At 39.3% G+C, this 25,660-nt stretch overlaps 1 protein-coding gene across 1 annotated transcript in view; it reads right to left on the bottom strand.

Annotated features, from left to right (window-relative positions):
• The window catches only part of RELN (reelin), a 297,658-nt gene that overhangs the window by 227,705 nt on the left and 44,293 nt on the right, over nucleotides 1–25,660 (bottom strand). Inside the window, exon 2 of the mRNA XM_050915640.1 lies at nucleotides 20,079–20,189. Within this exon, the coding sequence (XP_050771597.1) occupies nucleotides 20,079–20,189 (111 nt within the window). The remainder of the gene's footprint in view (nucleotides 1–20,078; nucleotides 20,190–25,660) is intronic.

Raw genomic sequence — 25,660 nt, 5'->3', positions numbered from 1 at the left:
GTCCTCACACAGTAAATGATTACGCTCCTTTTATAAAAAACATGGAGAGATACGCGCCTGTGATGGACTCCACAGAAGGCTACCTATAACTTATGTCCCATTCAGTTGCACAAAAATTTCAAGCATTGCTTGATAATAAGGATTACGGAGCACAAAAAATTAATATATGCAACAAAAACATATTGTGATTCCCCTTAGCTAGCCCTACAATACAGCTATTTCCAAGAAAATGAAGGAAAAAAATCTTTTTCTTGCTAGCAGGTACCTTTTTTTTGTACTGACTATCAAAAAAAAGACTCTTGTTAGGGATCATAGTCTATGAGCCAAAACAAATTCCCAGTATTCACTGCAGATGTGGCATTCAGAGATTTTAAATTTTTTTATAACTAATTCTACTCACCCTGTGCAAATGGCAATTTTCAGAGACTTGTAGCATGGGTGGACTGTTTTAGGAGAATCATACCATTAGGGATAGCTACCTCAGTAAATTTAATTTACTTTTGAAGCAGGAAAAAAGTAAGAGTTACTGAAAGATTGTTTTTGGTGCTCTCTCTGGGGTGCCTTGAAATCATGAAAGTAACAAAAGATGCTATATTAGTACAGGAAAGTTGAAAATAATCTTCAAGACAAATACTCTATGAAACAAACAAATCTTTGCTGCTGAAGTGGATCATTTTAATGTGATGTATTATTCATAAAAATGAATGGATGGCTGTATTCAAAGCTGAGCCTGAAAAGCCTCAGAGCATCTGGACAAGAAAGTAATAGTTAAATAACTACATCTCTACAAGTATAGATGTAGCTATAAGTGTGCTTCGTATCAGTAGAGGTCTTCTTACAGGGAAAAAGAATAAGCTAGTACAGTATAGATATTTTATCCTGTTAGAATTGGATCTCTGCTAGATAATATACCAGTTTGATCACAGCTTCCTTCCTAGAGCTCCTGTTGTTACATCAGTACTATTTTTTTGTGCATAAAATACATCTTAAAATGCAGTATATCATAGAAAACCTTATTTTAGAGTTTCTGAGACTTCTGTCCAGATGACATTTCCTGAAGGAAAGCCTTTCTTTGGTCCGATGATCTAAGCAGGAATAGCAGCACTTCTGCTTTGAGGCTTATGTTTTTCCCATGGAGCTTTACTGCGCCATGATGTGGTCATGTGGTTTTTCCCTATAACTACTCAAAGAAAGAACATCCCATTCTTCACTCCTTCCTGAAGGACCACCAATGGATTGTGTTACATTAAATTAAAAAATGCAGTTATGCCACATATTGCAGCACATTCCAGGAATGTTGACTGTGAATTGAAGGCTGACGTACAAACTTTCATGTATTTTGTACAAACCATTAGTCCTAACTCCCCTGAACCCAACATCTGAGTTCTTGGATTAATTTTTCACATGGAAGAAGCAGATACACTTTGATTTGAACAGCTTCATCTTTGTTAATTCCTCTGTTCTCATGCCTATTTCTCTCTCACTCCCATTGCTTCAGCACACCTCCTTCCCCTCAACCTCTCCACCATCCTGTTCTTCCTACTCTACCTGCTTCCACGCTTTCTGTAGACCTCAAATATCCCTGTTTGGATTTGCTCTGCAACCCATCCCTTCAAACTATTTCCTCAAGTATCTCTTACATGACAATCCTCACTAGAGAACTGCAGAACAGAGCTATCTTCACCTTCCTTCTTGAGAAGAAGTGGACCCAAGAAAATACAAAACAGCTAATTCCAAAGCAAGCCATCAGGCCTCATGAAATCCAGTGTACATTGGTCAGGGGTTTCTCTGTCACCGATCTCCTCAGAACGGTGTGCTCACAAAATCCAAGGGCTTCTGTACACACCTGTCAAGTCCTCAAGCAACTTTTGGAACTAAAATGACCCACAAAGAATGAAAAACATCCTTTCATTGGAATGTGCCATCACCGAAAGAGCACTCTTCTCTATATTGTGCAGCCATTTGGCTGAAAATGAAATCTGCAGACTTCCAGTTTGGTTCATGACAATTGTGGATTCCCTTTGTTTTATTCCCATTATTTGAAGGGCCTTGATGTTTTCAGTGTCATCTAAACATAACTGGCCTATGTTGTAATTAAACTTTGATCAAATTTTTAATGGGATCTCAGAGGAAAACAGTATTTGACTAACATGTATTATTCTGCATGTATTAATCAAGTGAATTCTTGTTGAACTGCCTGAATTTCACATAATAACTACTCTTCTCCATTGTTAATTAGCAGAGCAGGAAAATGATAGAATCTGTTTTCACTGAAATAATACTTTTTGTATCCAGGATATTCTGAAACTTTTTATTTTAATTGTCAACTCCGATTCACTTAGTTTCAGAATATCATTTTTAGCGTTTCCTGAGGCACTTTACTTAAAAATGCAGTATCCCTATATTCAAAAAGAGTCCCAAACAATACCAAACCATACATTTATGGCATTAAGCACTTGAATCACTTAGGCCAGCTGTCCATTATAAATCACCATTAAATAGCATTTTCACGAGTATTGCTGTTAGTCAGCATTTTCGTCAGTAATCTGGAAGCAGATCTGAAATCACCAGCTGCGACACTTTCTGAATGATATGTAAATTGGTCAAATGGGAACAAATCCTGACTCAGGTTAGTCATATGGAATATGGTAAACAGAGTCTTTGGTAAAGTGAGTCTACCTTAAAAACGGAGCAAACCAAAACAGAACCCCCACAGACCTGGAGGGACAAGCAGTTGAGGCCACAAGAATACCTATTGCTGGGGTTCATATTTTTAGAAGGAAGCTGAAAATTGCTACAGTATGGAGAAAAGCTTATCTGCCTTATACCTTCTGCTTAGATATAGAAGAGATACCTTACACTAAAAACTTGGTGTTCAATCTCTATAGGTTATAATTTATTTCTTGAAATTGAGAAGTGATTTGATTTCAGTAGGTAAGTATCCTAACATGAAGAAAATATCCCCTAATAAAGGACTTTCAGACACACCATAAAAGACATAGCAAGAACCAGCTCCTGGAAGCTCAAACGAGACACATTAAAATTAGAAATTAGGCACCTTTTTAAACAGAATATGATTAACAACTGGAAAAAAGTATACAAAGTGGATTCTTTGCCTCTTGTAGAAAGTGTAAGGTCGTGCACTTCAGATAATAACAAGAATACCCTCAGCTGTAAGCTAGAAATGACTGAGGAGGAGAAAGCTCAATCCACATAGTTAATCACAATCTGACAATGAGCTACGGATGTGAAAAAAGGCAAACACTGCCCTAGAATGTATCAGCTCAATTATTTCTAGTAACGATGGGGGGAGTATTAGTACGGTACTGGTAAAGCATTGCTAAGACATCACTTCAATTATTGTGTGTAATTATGAACGCTTGTGTTCAAAAAAGATTAACTTAGGCTGGAGCAGCTGCAGAGAAGGACTACTAGGATGATGAGAAGAATGTAAAATATGTCATAAAAGGAGATAGAAAAAGCTTGTCTTGTTTAGAGAGAGGATGACTGCTATCGCTAAATATAATGGGGTTGTACAGGAGCTGTTTAAGCCAAAGGACAGTCATGGTATAAGAACAAAGGGTGGAAACTGGACTTGAATAAATTTACTGTAATTTAGATCCTTTTTAATCACTAGGAAAATGAAGCATTGAAAAAATTTTGCAATAGGAATTTGGGAGATAAACGACTCTAACCAGCTTTAAGACAGAGCTTAAAACCACAGACATTCAAGCTACAGCACCATTGTCATGGCTCCTGCAGCACCGGGGACCACAGCCAAACCGAAAGATCCCCTCCTGGGGACGGTTCACTGGCACCACAGGGGTCAGGCGTCAAAACAGGCCAATCACCCCCAAACTGCAGGGACTGCTGAAACAAGCATCAAGCTTAAATTGTGATCAAGCCCTGAAGTTAATATCTTACTAACTTATCTTCTCTCAAAGAAAAGAAAATTATATCTTCTTAGAAGCAGTATAGTTTCCAGGCTCTCTGTTAATGTCAGAAATTCACTTTTAGAAACTTGCACTAAGCATTCTTTTTTTTTTTCCAAAGTAAAGCTTAAATTACACTGAAAATGCCACAGTTAAACAGACTCGTACCAAGGTTCATATACAAATAGGTAGTATTTAGATCAGGCTGCCAAAAATAAGAATTACCTGGATATCAAACGAATATTCTCTGTTTCTCTTGTACTTCATGTGAGTAGGAAGCACTGCTTCAGCCACAAAAAGACAGGTTAGCATTTATTAACAGTAGTTCAACTTAATGTCGTCTGACTCTATTAAATAAATGTTGCTGCAGGTACCTTTCTTGTTGCATATGAAGTGGTGAAGCAGTGCTTTACTTTAATAGCAATCTAGCTGCAGTATGATCATATATTTTCCTCCCCAAACCCCCAGTTTTTTAAAAAAGGTCATTTCATTACATTGGCTTCCTGAAACACTTCAGATTTATTATTTGTCCTCAGGGCACAAAAAATACAAAATCTTCTTATGAAGACTCTAAGCTATTTTCCCATGATTAGAATAATTTTTAAACTACTTATAGCTTCCTACCATCCTATTAGTTTTTGCTTTCTTGAATGCCATGGCTGCTCTAATTAGATTGATAGTTTCTCACTTTGTTATTCTGAAAACTGTAGAACTATATTTAAAAAAACCACCTCAAGAAACAAACTGCAAACAAAATGGATGAGGATTTAATGTTAAAGTACAAGTTCCTCTGTGTTTAGAATTATTACTAAATTTTTGTGAAACAAGGTATTTTGTTCATGTGGCTTGTGGAACTCATAAAACCATGCCCACGGTTATTTCCCCTAAAAATATCCACTTGACTGTATCCCATTTTTATCAGTTCCAGAGTTCATGTTTTTTCTCTGGTGCAACTACTTGCCTTCAAGATGTTTTGTTTTGTGACAAATAAAGTAAAATGGAGTACTGTACACTTTCTTTTACTAGTAAAACAAGGAGGAAAATTTTTGTCAATTAAAAGAGACACTGAAAATAAAGATAAAGCAGGATCTTTTGTTATTTGTGTTAGACTGTGATTCATGAAAGTGAGCCCTAGTTGAATGAGTTTTTAACATGTTTTCATATATGGGTGGGATTTTTTAAATAACTGGCATTATTTTTTGAAGCTATTTATATTTCATTTCATTCATTTATAAAGAAATATCTAGGACAAGCACAGAAGGCTCAAAATAAAGCATGCCACAAGATTACAATAGGTAGGAGTCAAGAACCTGGACCCTTTCATAACTGGTCGGCAGATGCTTCTGTTGGAAATTGCAAATGAATTCAGTTCAAAACTAAATGCTTTCCGAGTCATTCACTAGAGACTGGCATTCAGCCTTTAAATACACATGGGAAACCATCAAATATGAGTCAATAAAACAATGCATGAAAAGCCACTTGTCCTGGCGAGACTCTTCTACACCAGCTTTTGAGAAAGTACTTCAGAGGGTTTGCAATAGCACGAATTCCACAGCGAGCGTAAAACCAGGTTGTGTTAACAGTAACCTTTCCTCCTTTTTCTTACCCTGTGCCAGCAAGGTGACATTAAACAGAATTTAATTTAAATAAATTTATTTATTAAATAAAAATAGTTGCTTCCTGTAATTTTTAAGCTATGCTTAAAGGAAACTGTAGCTGCACTTCAGCTATTCCCGACGTTGAACTATGAAGTGGTTTGTTACCAAAACCAGACAATACCCTGAGTCTCTGAAGGAGAAAAGCCAGGGTGGGACTCGGCTGCAGATGGAGACAATGTAGACGTGCTGGTGCGTGAGCGAGGGGTCTCGGCTCCTCACAGACTGTGGAGGTCTGATCAGCCCAGGGCGTGGTACACGTGTCTGCCTTAGGACACTAATTCCCTACCTGTCACTGGCTGTATCAACTGCACAGTGATGTCTAACAACACCTGAGATGCTTGAGGCATCCAGAAGACACAAGACCTGATGGGGTTCCATGTTCTCCTTTGGCAGGTGCTGGAGGCTGGGTGATGGCATAGGGAACCTCGACTTGCTGCAGATGTCTGGATATGAATGCTTGAATCTGACCCTAGACTGAGCATAAGGGGGCTGCAGTGGATATTCCTGCTCTGAGATGTGTGAATGTACATCCTGGCCCAGCTGACATTTTTAAATCTCTTTAGGGTGACATTTTTGCTTGGAACTGTAATTAGGCAGTATCCACCTTCCTAAAGACAAGGATGGAAGGGAAGAGATCAGGAATTCATACAAGCCCCAACATTTTCTTCTGCAAATAGTTTATCTCAGAAGACAAAATTCTGTATTTCATTAAGTCTAAAAATCTGTATTTCAATGATTGCTTTACACTCAAATAAATCTAAGTTGGAACTATACCAAAATTCCCCAAGTCATTTTTCATAAATACACAACTTAAATCTCCATATTTTACTGACAATTGTCGATGTTGTAAAGCTCAGTCACAGAAAAGCCAAAGAAAATTAACCAGCTGTAAGCTGACCTTACCTCATCTTTGGGGAAGGAATAGGAAGGGGTCTTATTGGAGAGTCAGAGTTTTGTTAGCATTTTACTTAAAGGACAAACACCATAGTCCATTTCTTCTGGCTGGTTTGTAAATTTATGCTTTGGATATTAATTAAAGTAAATTTACCAGACAGAAGTCCTCTGCTATGGGCCAGAGACACTATGCCACTGACTTCTCTGTATTAAACTTTTAATATTCTCATAACCTACTTGAAGTAGGCAGCTTTTTTCCCGTGGACTATTGTGCACTTCTAACAAACATTATACATCTCTTATGAGAGTTAAGATCTTAAAAGCTAGTTTTCTAAGGAACATCCCATCAATTAAATTTAAAATGCTTCATACGCTATTAAATCAAAATCCCATGTTACAAAGTGTTCTACTTTACCAAGTCCCTCAGTCTCTACAAGCCAATCTGTCCCACCCCTACAAGTTCACTGAATCTAGCTTTTTGCCATGTGAAGTGACTACAACTTCTTACTTGAGCATATCTATGTAATCGCAAACTTACAAAGCTTCAGAAACAGTCCAGTTTAACCCTGTTGCTTCAGTGGTTAATCAGCTCACCACCACACTGCTCCATTTGCCCTGAAGAACAGTATGTGTCTTGTACATCTTCTATCCTCCCTACCAAGTGCAGCTACAGCTCCCTTCACATTTGCTTTTTCCCACAAAATTGCCCCCCCAGCTAGTCTAACAATTAATAATATGGCTGATACCACATTGTAATAGTGTATGGTTGTCCTTGCAGCGTTTGCATTCTCCATGCTTTACACGTTTTACAGTCTTACATTGTTCCGTCAAATAAAGAACAAAATGTGTTCCATAACTTTTTGTGTTGAGGTCCAGAGCTGAGCTACTCACCTTGGTTCCTTCTAAAATCAGCATGAATAGAGCAGTAGTTTTGGAGACAAGTCATCTGACTAGTTCAGATGGCTACTGCAGGGTAAGGTGACCTATGTCCTCAAAGCGTCGGTCTCTCTCCCCAGAGCAGGAAGGAAGCCCAGGGGGACCAGCTCAGCTGCTCGCCACAATCCCCTGCCATAACTGAACATGACAGATGTCTTTCAAAATTCCTCTGGATGAACAGCAACTACTGTCAGAAAATTACATCTTCAGAAGTACTTTGCATTTCAGTGTCAGTCCTTGGAAAACAGGGCACCTGAAGGCACGTCTGTGTGTGAATGCCTCAGCCAGCCAGCCAAGTTCCCCACATTATACACAGCAAAAATGAAGTACCTAATGAAAGGATCCTCAGAAACAGGCTGAGGAGATCCATCTAGGAGTAAAACACAGAAGAAAACCCTAAATGTTCCTGGGTTTAAAAATGTGAAGAATTCAGTAACTAAATTCCTCAGAAATATTTCTCTGGATATAAAATGTTCTTGAATTTTACATATCCTGCTCAGCGTATTTCAGTGGAAACAAATAAACATTTATTTGTTCCATGCTAAGCAAAAAGTCCTTTACATTATCACACATATTTGATAAATTCTTCAGAGCAAATCTGAATTCCATATTCATGCCAAATCTTTACCCAAACTTCAATTAAAAGCTAGCATACACCTCTCTGATAGTCTCAGGGAAATCTGCAGCTAAAGCACATCCCAGTTTATTTTGGTTGAACTCCTGGCAGATTATGACTGAAGATTTTTTTAAAGAGTTCATTACATCTTTGCCCTCCTTAAGCAAAGGTTATCACAAAGCTGCCTGTTTGAGTGAATTATGGCTACTGGGTCGTCACTAGTGCCTGTGATATTACTTATTACATGTTCAGTGATAAATTTAAGTAGGTAGTTAATAAGGAGAAATCTCTACTAAGACTTTTATTATGGAATCTAAAAATAGTAAGGTTTCATTTACAGGGAGAAAATAACGAGCTCAATGTATATATGTGCTGAGCAAGCAGATGGAATATTTCAACAAATTCACTGTTCACATCAAAATTAAAAATTTAAACTTAATCTTTCTAAAAATTAAGACTTGCAGGATAAAACAGCTCTTAAAGATTTTTTTTTAATCTAGACTTCATTAATGCTCATATTCTTCATCTTAACAGCCAATGCTGTCAGCATTTATTGATTCAGCCTTCTAATAATTACATCTTTCCAGCATGTCAGAGAACGTCAAGGTGACTGTGATGCCATATGACTGGAGTATGACTCTAGTGTCACAAAATATTTGTGTTAGTTGTTTATCCAGAAACAGACATATAGCAAATCTCAGAGTGTTAGAGTAGCTAAATACTGACTTTATTAATAATCTGCTATGTAAAATGTTTCATTGTTTTCTGTAACGCTGCCAAAATAGCGTTGTCAAGTAATTATTTAAATGGTTTTATTTAAATAAACTAGAACTCAGTGAGAGTGCTTTGACCAACGTCACATCTTCCCAAAACATCATGAGGTCTTTCAACATTCAGGTATTTAATTTGATGTTATCTGAAAAAAAACATTCTCACACAGCTGCAAAGCATCTTTACTTTCCTTCAATGAGGCTGGATATTGTACTTGTGTATCTCATGGATTTCTCCTGAAGATTTGTTTCCTTCAAGCATTCAACCAGCTCAAGCTAAGGCTTATGAAAAGACAATTGCTTTGGTTACAAACTGCACTGATTTTAATAATTGCATTATTTTTCCTAAGGGTTGAAATGAGGCAAGAATTACAGTATGTTGATTCATTCGATAAATGTAAAAAAACCCTGGTTTAAGGCTTTTAATATCTTGAGGTTATAGTTTTGAACTAAAAGGCATATTTTCTTTCTTTTCAGAAGGAAAAGTCAGTGTTCATACGACAGTAAGTCCAGTAGGTCACCAAAAATAATTAAACTCAAACAGTAGATAAACTAATAAAATATGAACACATATATTTTGTTAAAGAAATTAAAAATTATCCTTCTTTCTCCTTCTCTTTCAAGAACTTTATAAAATAAGGTGCAAAGTCACGCCTGGACTGACATGATCATCCTGGAATAATGGATTTCATTCAGTAATAAAATCCAGCAGAGCAGAACTGAGGAACAACCCTACCCGAAGGAGTAAGGACTTCATGTGAAGGACTGCACTTTTTCTTCCCGGGGATTTTGTAGCAAGGATGACTGAACTGAAATCACTTTAGGACTGACTCGGGCTCTTGCGAGGTGATGCTCGCATATGAACAAGTGCCTTTTAGTAACTTCATAATTTTCACTTCAGTCTAACCTCAAATTTTCTAACCTCAGCAATGTACTGTAATCAGCAAACACCTCTTTTTGCCGTGGCACAAGCTGTGAGCATGACCCTGTGCCCATGCAAAGGCATAATCCCTTCTTCTCTCCACCTACCAACACTGCCGGCGATAGCTGAGTGGGAGCAGCACAGAGGGTCTCTGCCCTTCCCCCTGTGCACCAAGAGAGCAGGCAGCCGGCCCTGCTCCCACTGTGCCACACACAGTGGCATGGGCTTGGTAGCCTTCTTCTCTAGTTCATGTATTTTAGCATCTGATAAAGATGCAACCGTACCAATCATTCCCTACAAACAGTAATTCACTTTCATTGGTATATTCTTGAAAATTGGATTATTCCTTTTAGAAGACCTGGAGCAGATTTTTCTTGTGAACCATCTCTGAAAACACAGAAATGATTACCAGTCACAACACTGACAACAGACAAGCAAAGTGATATCAGCTGGTAGGACAGGTGATGATCAGGATCTTAACAGAGGGCTCTTGAGCTCTATTTTCCTGTAAGCCTGATTTTTCACCACATATAATCAACTCCACTTCGAAATACAACAAATTGGCAGATATGGGGGAAGCAGTCTGATCACAACATTTGTTTGTCATAATATGCCAGAAATTAGTTTACAAACTTGTCTTCGAAATTACAATAGTAACCATTTCCCAATATCATTTCACATTTGCAAGAAGCTTCAATGCATCTTAATTGATGAAGTCCAAGAGCCCAGTAATTTCAGCTTGAATATGCGATCGCATCCTGATAAACACAAACTGCAGTGACAATAATAGGCCTGGCACAAGGGGAAAGTTGGGGAGAGAGGGTTCTGACTGACTGTCGCAGCACAACACATGACAATCAGGCATCACAGAAACAGGCTCGGGACAAGAAGCGACGCAGGCAGGCACATTGGCAGCGTGAAGTTCATGCAGCCATGGGAACATTTGCTTAATATATTCTTGAGGCATACACACACAGAATGCAATTTTAAGATGGCCCTAAATTTCTAGATGATGGCCTTTTTTCCCTACTTTATTAAAGATACTTCTCTGTTACTATGAATTACCATGCAACTTCAGCCTGTCAATGTGGCTGAATATAGCTCTCAAAGCATAATGACAACGTCTTTTAGAGGTGAAAGTATTTTGTTATTGTTGCTGCAATCAATGAAGGCTTAATTTGTTTTTCCTTGACTTTTATGCACTATTACCCATATTATAATAAGTCATGAACAGTTAAAGATTGGGTTTTATTGTGCCAGCATGTTTGTACAGAATAATAAAGAAGAAAGTCCTTGCTTTAGAGATCACGCTCTAACTGGTGAACAAATAAGACAAAGGTTATTGTTAAGAAAATAAAATAATAATAAAAGAGAATTGAGTCATACATTGACGTTTCTCTAATCAATGCCAAACAGGAGCGATTCACCCATAAAAAACAGAGAAGGTGGTTTTTGAGGCAAGATTTTAGTGAGAACAAGCAGCCCAGCAAGCTTCCAGACATTTCCCCATGCACAGAGGACACTACGGAGAATTAGTGGAAGAGGTACATGGCTTGCTTCCTGGCTGCTCCCTTCGGTGCCTCCTGGGGTAGAAGAGTGGGCAGTTCAAGGCCTCAGACTGTACAAGTATTTTAATTGCTAATCTATGATGCAAGAAAATGGCCAGACCAACTCCATGTATCTGGTTGCTCCGCACATCCTTCTCTTCGAACTGTCTTTTGTTTGTCTGGTTTTTACTGAATTCAGTGCTACATAAGAGAATTTGAGTGAATCTGGTACATCAGGTTCTAGCAGTTACGTTGGGGTCCTCACCTGTCTCTTGATCACAGCAGAATTTAGGTAGAAGATGTCAAGGTCTCCACACCAGGTCACCTACAAGCTTATAAAGTAGCCCGGGAAACTTTGTATTTCTAGGGTTACTCTCAAGAGTGGCAAGCTGATTCAATCTCCAAGATTCAGAGGACTGAAATGTACCTACACAGGTTTAGGTGTGATTTAAGTGTCGGGAAAACAGCGCAGGGTCCTTAATGAATGAGTTAGGTACTGCACTCGGCATGGAGCTGTGCCTCAGTGCAGGGATGGAGGAGCCCTGGGGAAGAGGCAAGTTGATGCGATGCCTCAGGAAGCCCCAGACTACCAAGAGGTGCACAGGGCAGCTGGGCTCTACCCTTGTCCCATGCCCAGAAGCTCTAGAAACTGTTCACTTGCACCAAATTTTCCTACATGGTCACTATTGAAGCGCACCTCAAGTTCCAGGTGCCAAGTTCGACACGTAGGGGCTGATACGTGGAAGGGATGAGCACGCTCAACCCACACCGGAATTAACAGGAGCTTTTCAATATACAAACTCCTATGCAGTGCTCAGCATCTCTGAAAGTCAGCTCATAGCCATCTTAAAGTGGTTAGCAAACTTGCAGGACACTTTTGATCTTAATCATTGTTTTTAATTTACTGTTGGTAAAATGGAGATAATGCCACAAGTCCCACTGTATATGTTTTTTACAAAAAAAATAAAAATTTGGAATATGCTGGTTAACAGTTGAACATGGTATTTGAAATTAGGATGAAAAAAGGAGAGTGAGGAACAAGTACTTATGTGTATATATATGGGGTTGTGTCTATATATTTATAGAAACATTATTCTCCATTATTAAACGGACCTAGGATTTGCACGCTTCAAAAAGTGTTACTAATTACTCTCAATAAGTACTAGTATAGATAAAAATCACCAACCAGTCACAATGAATATTTTAATCTCTTAATATATTTCTAATGAAATCCATACCTTATTTGGATCAGAATCTTCTCAGAGGTATGAGGTAGCAAAAAACCTGATCTGATCACTTCACAAACTTTTACATCAGTTTTTTACTACGTGTATTTTATTAAAAATTAAAGTGCAGTAAAAAAAATCACATTAAAATTCAATGATGCTCCAGCTTTTCCCCATACCTTTTTCTGACCACCCAGGCGAGAAAAACAGATGTATATAAGACCTGAAAAAACAACACTACTGAATAAATGTACTTGCTAAATTGGACCAAAATTGGCCTCAACACTTCAATTATCACTTTGGTTTTGGCTATGTAAAACTATCTCTAAAGGCATTTTCTTTAAAAACTCCAGGGGCCCCTTTACAAGCACTGCTGCACTTCGAAATGTTCCTCTGCACCTCCAATGCAGTGACTACCTCTCATCTCATCTGCAAAGCATTAAGTCCTGCCTATAGCATTAAACACCCCCCTGCACCCACTGTTCAAACCTAACAAATACAAGCAATGTTACGCGTGCCAGACTTCTACAGAATTTCATTCTCCTTTTCAACCTTGACCACACAGATACTAGCAGGAGCTACAGGTATATTTGAAAGGTCAAAAGCTTGAGTTATTTTACTATCATCTTCATAATGCTCCAAAGACATTTGAAATAAATTATGGAGCAGACACCATCACTCACTTTTATGAATGCTAAATTGTGGAGTAACTCAGGGCTTCTCAGCAGATTAGGCAAAATTGGATTTTGATGTCCAAGAGCTGCTGCTGCCATGGCAGGGGGTTAGGGTAAACCTGACAAGCACAAGAGTACTTGCAGAAATGGGTGAAAGTCTTCAGGGTGATGGGACTGGGTCAAACTAGACTCAAACTAGGCCAGTTTAAATATTTTCTGTGTAGGCTCCCTGTCTGGCTAGTTTGTTCCTCCAACCTTGGGGCATTTCTATCTGCCTTACTCAGTTACATATGAGGAATTTTCCTCCTCAGCAGTTAAAATACTTGGGGACACAGTTCCCTGTTGGGTAAGCATGGACAATTACTGCCTATGCCATGATAATGAATATATGTTGTGTTAATAAAGCTGAAACCCTTTCCATAAGGCACACATGATAGTCAACCACTTATAGAAACGGTCAGCCTTTGGCCATAAAGACATTTAAGTAGTAATTAAACATCGTGACACACAAACTTCGAAAGTTTTATCATCATTATGGTTTCGTTACATACCATTTGCACGGGGGAGTATCTTAAAACTAAACTCAAATGTAAACTTTCTTGACCAATGTCAGTTTGGCACCAACTCACTATTTAATTGACTGTTAACAAATTCTCCAAGATATGACTGCTATACAGATATTTTATCTTCCTGTTAATTGGTAATTATGCATTGGCAGGAAAAACACTGTTTCTTTCCAATTATTCCAGAACTCAGTGATTATTTAAACTTTGCTAATTAGCAGCGGAGGGCTGATACATCTTCTGGGCAAATTGTATTTGATAATCCCTATTAAAATATACATGGCAGTAGTTGACTTGTAACAAACAAACAAAAAAAGTGGCAGTTCAAAGGGTATTAGATACAGCACAAGGCAAATGGGGGCCTATTAAAATTTCCCCAACTGTTCTAATGAGAATGCCGAGGGTCATTTCTTCCTAGTTCACCATCTGTTTGGTTTCTGGCAAATATCTCCGGTGTGAAGGGAGGGTCCTGGAGCCCATTTGGCTTGTCACAAAGTAAACCAGGGATCTACAGCAATTTCAGTGAGTTACAAAACTGCACTTCAAGAACGGTAGCATGTACATAGCTGAAATTTTTTTTTTAAGAGCTGGCATTTACTGATTATTCCTTACTTTTTAAAGCTGTGAAGAAGCACAGAGAGGCAAAGACTGAGCAGGAGCGATCAATTCTATAGGCTCACCTAACAAGAAAAATCCAACAGTTGGCCTTTTTCCATCTCACAATGTTAGTGGAGGATATTTTCCTTTATCTGTCAAAATCTGAAAGCAAAACATTGCCCCAGAACCATCAGTGTTTGAGCATAAACTGATGCCAAACCCAAACCTCTGAAGGCTTGAAGCCACACGCCTCATCCAGGAGCAGCGGGAGCCTTGGATGCCTCCAACACACAGTCCAGACCAATGCACCGGCAGAGCTGGGGAGCAAGACCAGAGCATTTTCTGTGGTACCCCCTTGGAGATGACACTGTGGATGCCCTTCAGCCACCCAGGCACCCTCTTTGCCCTTATTCTTCTGGAGATGAAACCAGCAGCATCACCAATGACATCCGTCTACAGTCACTCTGCCCTAAGACTGCTCGTGACCTGTGAGCCAAAGGGGCATACAGCACCAGGAAACTACTTTTATCCTTTTCCCCAATTCCCAACTCATACAGAGCCGGATCAAAACGATCCTTCATCTATAAATTGAAAGGGGATTTTGGGTTTGGTCTGTTATGCAAACATGTATGTAACCAAAATACCAAGCAGAGGATTATGGGAAGGCTGCCTTAATTCTGTCAGAAGGCAATAGAATAATTTAAAAAGAAAAGAGTATAAGATAAAATGTAATGCCAAGTAAATTATTTCTAGTGATTGTTCTTCCCAGAATTTCCTCTAGGTAATTTATTATTCACCATACTTTAAGGAATATTTGTAACTATCAGATTTTTTTAAAATCCCAGAGACTATGTATTACTTACAGTAGGTGTGATCACCTTCATGGTATAGAAACAAAGAATTGCAAAAGAGGAAAGATTGCAAGATGATCTTTCATATTCTATTTTTTGCTTTCTAGCGTATGCAGTTCCCCTGTTCAGGCACTAAAATGTTTCCAGGTAACATCGCTCTCATAGCCTCTTATAAAGTAGCCCACAGAGTTAAACAAAACCTAAAATTCACCAGCAGTTTATGACCTCACAGTAGAAAGAAGACATCCATTTTAAAAGATAGTAAATTACAAGTTGTATAAACCTACACAGAAACTAAACCAAAAATTTTCTGTTAGACAATTAGGCCTGAGGCAACACTTTCCAGTGTAATGAGAGCTTTGAATCCACTGTCTTTACCATAATAGAGCCTATGGACTTTTAAAAGGACCTTTTCAATTTAGGTTGAAAGGTTAATGCATATACAAATATTATAATGAAATTACTTGTTTATTCCACATTTATTAAAAGGTAAACATTAGTGTAGTAATTATGATTTTGCATAAAATTAGTTTTTGGGTGGCTTAACTATAAAGGTTTACATTTTCCGCTGTAGTTTGTAAGAAACTAATTACACCAAACTTAAATTTTAAATAATTTGTCATGTGTGCATGATGTGAAAATCTACCGGGGAGCCGTAAAGCTTTGGGAAGAACCCGAATGCGCAAAGATGCAGTGTGACTGGCAGGTCAAAGGCAAGCTTTGATGTGCGCAGCCCAGCACGTCTGTCTGCTCAACCAGCCTGTCAGTCGGGACGATCCCGTGTAATGAGACAGATTCAGGTCCTCAGCACACAGTGCTCCTTATCGCTGCTGAGGGATTACGCTGTAATCTTCTCCTTTAATTGTAGAAATTATACTACGTTCCTTGCTTTCCAGTGCACATGGCTTTGAAGGAGCTGAGCTGTATTTTCATACTTATCCCAAGTTACAGACTGGTACCCCTACCACCCACCAAACCCATTTAACCTTAATCTCATTTGCAAGCAATCATCCCCATCAAACCCGCCACCACATTTGTAGCTCTCCAACATGTTTTTTAGGACTCCTGTCTCCCACTTCCCTCTTATATATTGGGAATAAATCAAGCAGTGAGAGCCCCTAAGTGACTGTATGGACATCCTGGCTGTATGGGAGGTTAGCCTTGGGGGGCTGACAAACCCCAGAGCACGGCCAGCAGATGACCGAAGCTCTCAAAAAAAGGCCAAACACCAGCAAGGACCCTCAGAGTCAAAAGCAGAAGGGAAGAACACTTAGGGATGGAGAGATCCCACAGGAGTCCAAAATGTGTCTCCAGAGAGAGACAGGGCGTGAATGACACTGAGGGGTATCAGTGTGGCTTGAGAAAGGGGGAGATGAAGAGCAGGATTGCTCTTCAGCCTTCAGCAGGCAAAGCTGAAGGATGTGGAAATGATCCCAGGTACGCACTGCACTGATTAGGAAAGGAGAGTGGAAATGATACTGGAGAGATGCAACTTAGGGTATCTGTTGTACCAAGGGATCTAATGAATAAAGGAACACTATTCTTAGAAGCTAGATTTAAGGATCATTTCCTTACAGCATGGTTAGTGAAGTTTCAAGTACACATTTATGTTTCATCCTAGTTCTAATTTTAGGTTTACAGTTTTAGTTTTACCTTAATCTGAACCCAGACAATGGTTCAGCTTGGGACAAAAGATCAATATTTACGACAACTATTAATTTTTATCCCCAAAAGCTTACTCATTTCTCCCTAAAAGAGTTGTTAGAAGGCTTCCCAAATAAAAATTTCAGCAAGTTTCATGTCAGTGTAATCCCACAGAGGAAACCAGGAACTATTTCTTTGGCTACACAATATATACTGAAAAAGAAAGAAAACATAACCCTTAGAATGAACTCTGTTAGCACTAATGTATTTTGTCTTTTTTCTTCAAAGCTTCTTGACACGGTTAACTAACTGTGATGATAACTGACAATGATTGTGTCTCCATCAAGTGACTTCCTAAATTGGGTAATTAAAAGATAGTTGTAGCCACAATACAGTAACTTATGGCACAAAAGACAGATATATGTATGTTGGGAAGACTTCATATTGTCGGGGCAGACTGGAAGATTATGATAATCTAGTGTGACCTCCTGCGTAACACAGACAAGAGCATTTCAATGGTGATATTGCAAGGGAGAAAAAATATTCTCCCTGCTGCGTAAGCAACCACTATCAACCCAATTTCAGACTATTGCTATCTTCAGGTTTTAAAGGCCCAGCTTCGCCCCGCCCCCCCCCCCGGCTAATCTCTGATAAGTCATATGAATCTTTGAATTGAGGTCTCTGAACCTGACACAGTCCTCGAGTTTTTTAAAAAAAGAGTTTCCAGCAAGCTAAATCTAACCTGAACATCACGATCACTTGCTGGAAAGGAGAAGCAGCTTCTTTGCTAATTGGAAATGATGACACAACAGATGGATCCAGGGTTTCTGGAGAAAGCGCTTTGTGTTTTCTTCAGAAAACGAAACAATGCCATTCCCACCTACTATTTTATTAAACAATATATTAAATACTGTGGAGACTACTCTCTTTCTCTACTGCAGATGGTAGATTTTAAAATATTGATAATTTTTAAAACTACCAAATTGTTTTAAGAAGTGTATCATTCGCATGCTAAATGCTTTTTGGAAGAGGCTAGCCTTTTCATCTCTCACTGCAGAGTAGAGAAAGGAAAAGTTTATGTGGTTCTCAATCCTGGGAGCCATCAGTACATCATGGATTGAACACTCATATAAAATTAAGTTCAAAAGCTATTGCCATTTCTCCTTCACTGTTTACTTCTTACGGTGACTGCAAAGACACTGCACAAGAGCATCAGCTCTGTTGAAACATTTAGATTTTTTTTTTCAATATATATGCAAGCTTAGGAGCTAGCAAAAAAAAAAAAAACAAAATGAGATTTTTATTTAAAATGTTGCATAACTAACAACTGTAACACAACTGACCCTACAGTTTGCCTGCAGAAAGTTCAAAAGAAAGGTCAGAGATGGCAGCCGTTTTTCTCTGACATGGATGGAGGCATGCTCGAGACAGAGCAGCAGACCTCCCCTGGGCATGATGTTTTAGAATTTGTATTGACGAGCAAAATGAGGTAGCTCCAACCATGCGTGACTGCTTTCGCATCTCTTTGGCTTTTGTATTTTCCCAGCCTGTAGGCTTGGATCTTCTTTTGGTCCACAGAACGCATGTGTCAGAAGTTTAGTTGTTGGTTATCTTACCAGTGACTGAATGGTCAAAGTAACACATCAAGAGCTATAAAATGACCTTTGGAAAGTTAAAAAAGGCCACGTCTTTTTTCCTGTCACACATCACATGTTACTTTAACATCTGTCTCAGTGAGACACCCACTGTAACAGCCCCATTCTACAGATGAAGATACAAATTTAGGAAAAAATACAGACATACTTTGTAAATGCACAAAGCTATTTAGGTTCTTAAAATTTTGCTTAATTTCCATTCTTAAATATTTAGATGTGATTAAACATGACCTGTATACCTTGCCCAGTGAGTTTGCCGTACAGGGCCGTGATCTCCCCAATGACGTGATACAAACACCTATTTTATGGCAAGATAATAGCTTGCCAGTAACTTGACCGTCCCAAAAATTTCACATTGATAAGTGCTTTCCATCTCGCATACTCCATCAGATCCTGTTAGTTTTGTAAAGAGTACGGTGGGAAGGGAGAAACAGCAGTACTACTTCTTCCAGAAGAGTAGATCCTTCAGTGCATTTTGTGTAAGACTTGAAATACCTTGGCAGCTGTGCTGGTCCCTTTGAAAGGCCAAGCAAAAGGTCTGAGCTTGATTGGTCGTGCTATTCACAGAGGCAAAGCCCTTCTCAAATTATTCCTCAATACAGTTTTAAATAATGTGCTATTTACGTTACATTCTTTCATTTACAACCAACGTATGTCTGCTGTATGACACTCACATGCCCAGGCCACTCATGTTTCACACGCATTATAACAGAGATAATTACCATGAAAGATTATAAGGAAGAAAGTACTGAAGTGTAATCCTAACAGACTAATGAACATTTAAACATGCTACTGCAAGTGCAGCGCAGTTGGTGTCCCATACAACTGGTACCTATTTTTGTACCTTCACCCCAGATTGCTTTTTAGGGGTCACTGAGTTCCTCCAATCAGAGGAACGCAATTCTTACAATTATTTGTAAGGATATAAAAAATGTTACCAAATAACAAACTGCAGAAGGTATAGCTGTAAATTACTTGCACAAATTTAGAAGAGATTTTTCAAAAACGCTTGTGCTTAGCACAGCTGGCCTGGCTGCTACTGCTGAATGCTACAGCAGAACTTGAAATATACAATAATTCTGCAAAACCTGTCCTAACCCTTTTACTACAATTCTGCTTTTCGTACACGGAAAATAATTGGTTATATAAAGTGTCTTGACCAGCATTCTGGTTTTAAGGAAGATGCTATTGTTAAGTGAAAGGGAAAAGTAGGTTGACATAAGCTCAAAGGAATCAGTTTTTCAGCCCAAAAATAGATGCTTTGGGCTAAATGCTTTAGTTTATACAAAATGTCACACCATTTAGAAATGGCTATTTCAATCAGTTTAGCTGCTGAGGCTTTTCTCTCTTAAAATTCATATAATTCAGTATACCAGTACCAGGGCTGACCAAAGAAGAAGAAAGTGAAGGAAGAAATAAAAGCTGTCTAAAAACCACCACTGCCTGATCTCATTGACTCCTACTGACTTCCATGCATTGTTGATTACTCAGTCTAAATTAACCTATTTCAGTAATTGTGTTGTTATTGATGTCCTCTGTACAACCAAATATTCATTACCCTGGATTGCAAAATGTAAATTACACTGGACTTACCAAATCCAAAAGCACTGGAACCACCAACACTCTGGGAAGCCTGAACACTGGTAGAGGTGTAGAGCCCAGTTACCAGTAAGCCATCAAAGAAGGTACTTGTTGAAATAGTCACTGAAATGAGAGAAATAAAATATGTGTAGTTATTTATAAGCACTACTTAAGATCCTATACACATTCTGTGAGCAGATTTTTGCCCTTGAATGAGATCCCATCATTCAGCACAGCGAATTCATCTGAATTGCCCCAATACTTATGACACTTCAGTGACTTTAAATTGGCTTTCCCATGTAATTTGCCCAAACAACTTGTTCAGCGTTCAAGCTATGTGTGCCAAGTTTCAGTATGCTCCTGTACAACTTCCTCAGGGTTTACTTGAAGAAAATTGCCTGTTTTAGAGGTAAACGACTGGCATTTATTGGTGTCTGACTCAGCTTCTATTCCTAAATGAATCATAAGTCCTGTACCAGTAATCGTCTGCAGCAGGAACCAGACACAAATTGAGCATTACAACAGGATCTGAAATGAAATGAACATCAAAAGGGTGGTCATGGCCATCGCTGCTTGAGAAGTTGCCTTTGCCAGAAGCACACAACTATACCATACTATACACTAAATGCACAATGAGTTAGTAAAACATAGCATTGGAATATACGGCTTGTAACTAATTGTCAAGGCATTAGAACATAGTAAAAGCAATGAAATAACCAGGATTATGGTATTGTTCTTTCTGGACCTAAACAGAGTGCTAAGTTATGGTTATCACGCATATTATAGTACTACACACTTAAGTTATATGGGCATCTGAGTCATTACAGATTATGTGTATTTATATAACTCATGAATGTATTTTTAAGAGATTCTTAGATATTAGCAGTAAAGTAATCATCCAGATAGCATCTACAAGTAACTCTGGAATCTATATATTCTTTGTTAAAATTGACAAATATTGCAATATTTGTTTAATTCTTGTAAACACTAATTCTCCCATTTTTACTTTGATATCTTTCAGATTGTATCATTGTATACTTAACATCAGCTTCAGCAGTTCTATCTTGGAAAGACTTAAATTATTAAGTGACAGGTTTAGGTTTTTCCTATTATATAAATGCAATATCCTCTATGGCCAGAATGACTTCTCTAATCCTACAGTAGCACACAACCTTCTTTGCTTCATAATAATCTCCTGTCCATTTTTTTTTTAATTTAATATTCTAACATTAGGTTGCATACCTCTGAATTGAAAATCAGAACCAGAAAATTTTACAAAAAATTAATTAATTAGCTTAACAATGAGGTAAATTTCTTCTCTTTCTCTCCTCACCTTTGTCTTTCTAATATCGTGCTTTTCTATATCTATTATCATCCTTTTCTATAATCTTTACCCATATTTATTTAAATGTGGATAAACTGCATTGCATATCTATGGCCTACCATATAGGAATTTTTTTTTCTTTTTTTAAACTGCATTACAAAGGGCAAAGAAACTGCAAGGAGATCCACACAAAAAGATCTCTGTGCTGAAGAAGAGTCTCATGACTTGTAGCCTCGTACACTGAAGATGCATCAAGACCCTAGTTGCCACGCTGGTTCTGCTTTCGTACTTTAATCCTTTTCCCCCCCTTAACACACAGAGATTGGTGCTTGACAGGGATTGCTGATAAACTCTGATCTCTCCCTACATCACGTTCCACCTCCCCATATTGCTCTCTCTTGCTGGGAACATCACGAGCCGGTGACTGGCCAGGGAACTGAAGCAAGGTACTGCGAGGTTACTGCTAGTACATTCACTAGTGACACCCATTCAGCAGTGAAACAGTTGGGGGGTTTTAAATCCCAATAGTCATTTAGTGTTTCCTCTGGGGTACACATTGGCTTAAACTTACTGTTAAATATCTGAAGAACATACAAACATTGACAGTAGCTTAATTTGTTCTGAGCAGAGGAGCAATACTTACCATGTTTAATTTATTCTTCAACTCTTTATATTTAATTATCTTCCTTTATTTGATTATTCAATAGTATACTGAATAATTCCTGAATCCCACTTTTCTGCTCCCATGGATTTAAATTTCAGTGTTTTGCAATAGATGCTTCCCTGAATGTAGATGCAGGTTCAGAGCCATATGCTCAATTTTTAAGAAGAGGCCACTTCTGATATATATGTTAAAAGAACAACAAAAGTGATTAGATTTTTAAAAAATAAAATAAGTATTATGGAGAGAAAAGAAAATCAAACAAGCAAACAAGGAATTTTTCTTGCGTTTGATGATGAAGAGGCAAGTAATGCAGAACCTTTTCTTCCCTTTGTGCCTTTAAACCAACAAAGCAGCAAAACATATGTTGAAAAAATATGCCTATGCGTTATTTTTGAGGACTTGGCAAAACAGTCAGTGAAAAGCATTGATAGAAGGGCACCGGGCCAGTACTTTGCTGCCATTTTTTTCCCTGTGGGGAAGCATCTTATTCTTTACTGAATAGGATATAATGCAAAATTCTACTATGAACAGGTGACCAGTTTCTCTGTGGGAAAGAACTGATATTTTACAATGCCTGTATTTGGTTTTGGACATATTTGTGTGATTGTCAACCCTCATTTTACATGAGCATGTAATAGGTCAATTTTTATTGTTGAAAAATTTCCAACACAGTATGGCTCCCTCATTAAGCCTCTGGGAAACTGCACAATGCCTCTAGTACATTTTTTAAAAACAGAGCACTAGGCTGTTATTATACACGTGTCATACATTTCAGAATAATTTCATAGTTCTTCAAGAGGAAAAAAATTAATCATGACATTCTCAGTGATGATTTTTTTCTCTACCCAGTGGTGAAATACATCAAATTCCTGTAAAATGAAAGAAAACACACACCATGCCAAGTGTTAATGACCAAGAACAGGAAAGCTGTGCTAACGCACAGCCCAGCAACAGGACCATGATTTTATGTAGGGACTAGGGCTTGTTACTGAGGGCTCTCAGCTTCCCCTTCCAAGAGCAACAAGAAGCTTCCTCCGAGATCCCCTCTGCCAGGCTTTGTTTCTGCCTTTACACTGGCTCATGCCATATGTAGTTGATGCCAAATATCTGGCGCTTCAGGAGCAAGGACCAACGCCAAGACCCACCTTGACCTTGGAAAACATCTGGAGGGACACAGCTGCATGGAGCACCCAGGGCTGGGCAGGCAAGGGGGGCTCTGGCATAGCCCCACCGCCTGCCCCGTGGCACCCAATGGGTGACACAACAGTGAGTCTCATCTACAAGTCCAACCAGGCTCTGCTCCATCCTCCACAACACTCTTTCTTGGGAGGACAATTCGGGTGAGTGAAGAAGTGAGGAGCTCTTCCTATCACTGGGCACTGCTCAGCCGGGCCGGGGGGACGCCAGACCCTGCCGCCCCCCACAGAGCAGCACCCCATGCCAGCCCTCCTGGCTGCTGCACCAGGGCAAGGGGGGAGCCCCAGCTTGACTCGTCCCACCCCTCACACCAGGGACGGGAAGGGAGCTTGTGAGAGAGCCCGTGGGAGCAGATAGCCCATGCCACAGACGTAGGTAGGGAGCCCTCGGTTGCCTTGAAATAGCCCAGCGAGAGGAACTGAGAACATCTCCCGAGATACGCAGGAGGGCTGCGCTGGGAAAAACCTACTGATCAGGCAACAGCACACTGCATATATTAGAGGCAAAGTTGATAACAGCTACTTTAAAAGTTGCCCAACATTTCCTTCTATTTTCAGTTCCTGAGATCTTTGCCAATTTTTACCCTCTTGGGCTTTTTGGGTTGTTTTTTTTCCATGGTAAGTGTCTGCCTCAGACTGATTTAATTATTTAAGGAAGAAGGAATTTCAGTCAAAACACTTCATTCATTTCCGAGATGAGGTTAGAGGAAAATGTGTTGCCCTGGCTGAAAAATTCCAGTGTCCTTTGCTTTCAGCAGCTCTTCCACTCTGAAGTGTGAGAGCTGTCCTCCAAGTTTGGACAAATTATATTTTTATATATATATAACAAAACTAAAATATCAGAGTTCACACATGCTCAGAGACATTTTCATTTTTAGCATCTAAATATTTCTGGAGATTCTGTCCTCATTTAGCACTCTTAGAGCACTCGCTGACTAATAGAGGTCACTGAAAAAAGTCCCGTGAAATATATTTCAGTCCAGCTATACTGCTTTGTTGGAGCAGAAGTGCTTTGTGGAGACATCATTTCCAATGATGTTTTGATCTGGGAAATCTCTCAGTGTTTTAAAGCAGAAAGTCATGTCTGCTGGTTGGAAAGAAAGGGGGAAAGAGAGGGATCTTCATCAAAAGTCTAAGCCTTCTGATGAGAAAACATCGATTCAGCAGATTTTCACTTGTCAAAAAGCTGAAAAATGTGCAAAATGTCACAAAAATGAAGTTGCTCCTAAAGTTTGACCAACACCATCCCCAATAACTTAAACTTAGGAGACACAAAAGCAGATCTGAGGGCAAGAGGACAGTGAGTGTACTAGGATAGAGAAGGTGGTGACACTGGAACCAGTACAGGGAATAGGGGAAGAGAGACTTTTTGGAGAAAAAACAGGGACCAATGGGGAAGAGGGGATCATGGCTGGCCAAAGTAGCAGAGACAAGGTGATGAAAAGGAGGAGATGGGGTCTGTAGCTGTGGCCTGGAAACCCTGGAGATGTTCAGTATGAGGGACTCACACAGTGACCGGGGAGAGAGACCAGGTGCAAAACCACCTGTAAAACCCAACAGCGAAGTGTGGGCCAGCTTCACATGCTGGTCGACAGCCACAATGGCAACTTGCTATGCAGCTCTTACTCCACCTTTTGAATCAAGTGAACAGTGTTTGCATGATGGATATGAAACCTTCCTGTCCACGAATCACATGGATAGGAATACATGGGCTAGGTGGATAACTTCAGTTTATTTTATAAAAGCCTAGGAAATGGTTCCATGAAAAAAAATCATATCAGGGCTGGGAAATACCACAGAAGTAGTCTCCGGTGCCACTTTGCCCTACCCTTCTTTCTGTACAATGGTTGTGGTCACAAACAACTGTATTTCTGAGAATCATGAGGCCCCCAGTTCAATTTTCCACCAAAAAAATGTGGGGAGTTGCTGACTGCAACTCCCTGCACGCTCAGCACATACACGCTGCTGTGCTCGCCTAGAGTTGCTACAGAGACCGGCTAAGTGAGCACACAGGCTGGCCTCATCCTGCCAATGCCACGCATCTCTGGGGAGCTTTGGGGTGTAATTTACTTGGGAACAGAGGGGATGCGGCAGCCTCTCTCCAGAGACGCCTCACACTTCCCACGACAGGTTTCTGCGAGAGCCCTGGAGTTGGTGCCTCCTGTGGGACAAGGAACAGCGGTGCCTCCGGCGATGCCGGGAGCTGACATGCCTTCAGGAGGAAGCGGGTCAGGAAGAAGGAGGCTGGCAAAGATGCTGCTGAAATTATACCACAGGTGGAGGTAGCAGCATAACAGGAAAGACAAAGTGGGTTTTGAACTGTAGTTATATTCAGATATTTCTAAGAAACTCATGCTATTCTTATGAACATCATTTTCACTGTTTCCAATGTTATATGCCACACACACTG

The sequence above is a fragment of the Gymnogyps californianus genome, chromosome 1 (assembly GCF_018139145.2).
Source record: "Gymnogyps californianus isolate 813 chromosome 1, ASM1813914v2, whole genome shotgun sequence".
Lineage (NCBI taxonomy): Eukaryota > Metazoa > Chordata > Aves > Accipitriformes > Cathartidae > Gymnogyps > Gymnogyps californianus.
The sequence above is the reverse complement of the archived record's forward strand: the minus strand, read 5'-3'. Positions and strand labels throughout refer to the sequence as shown.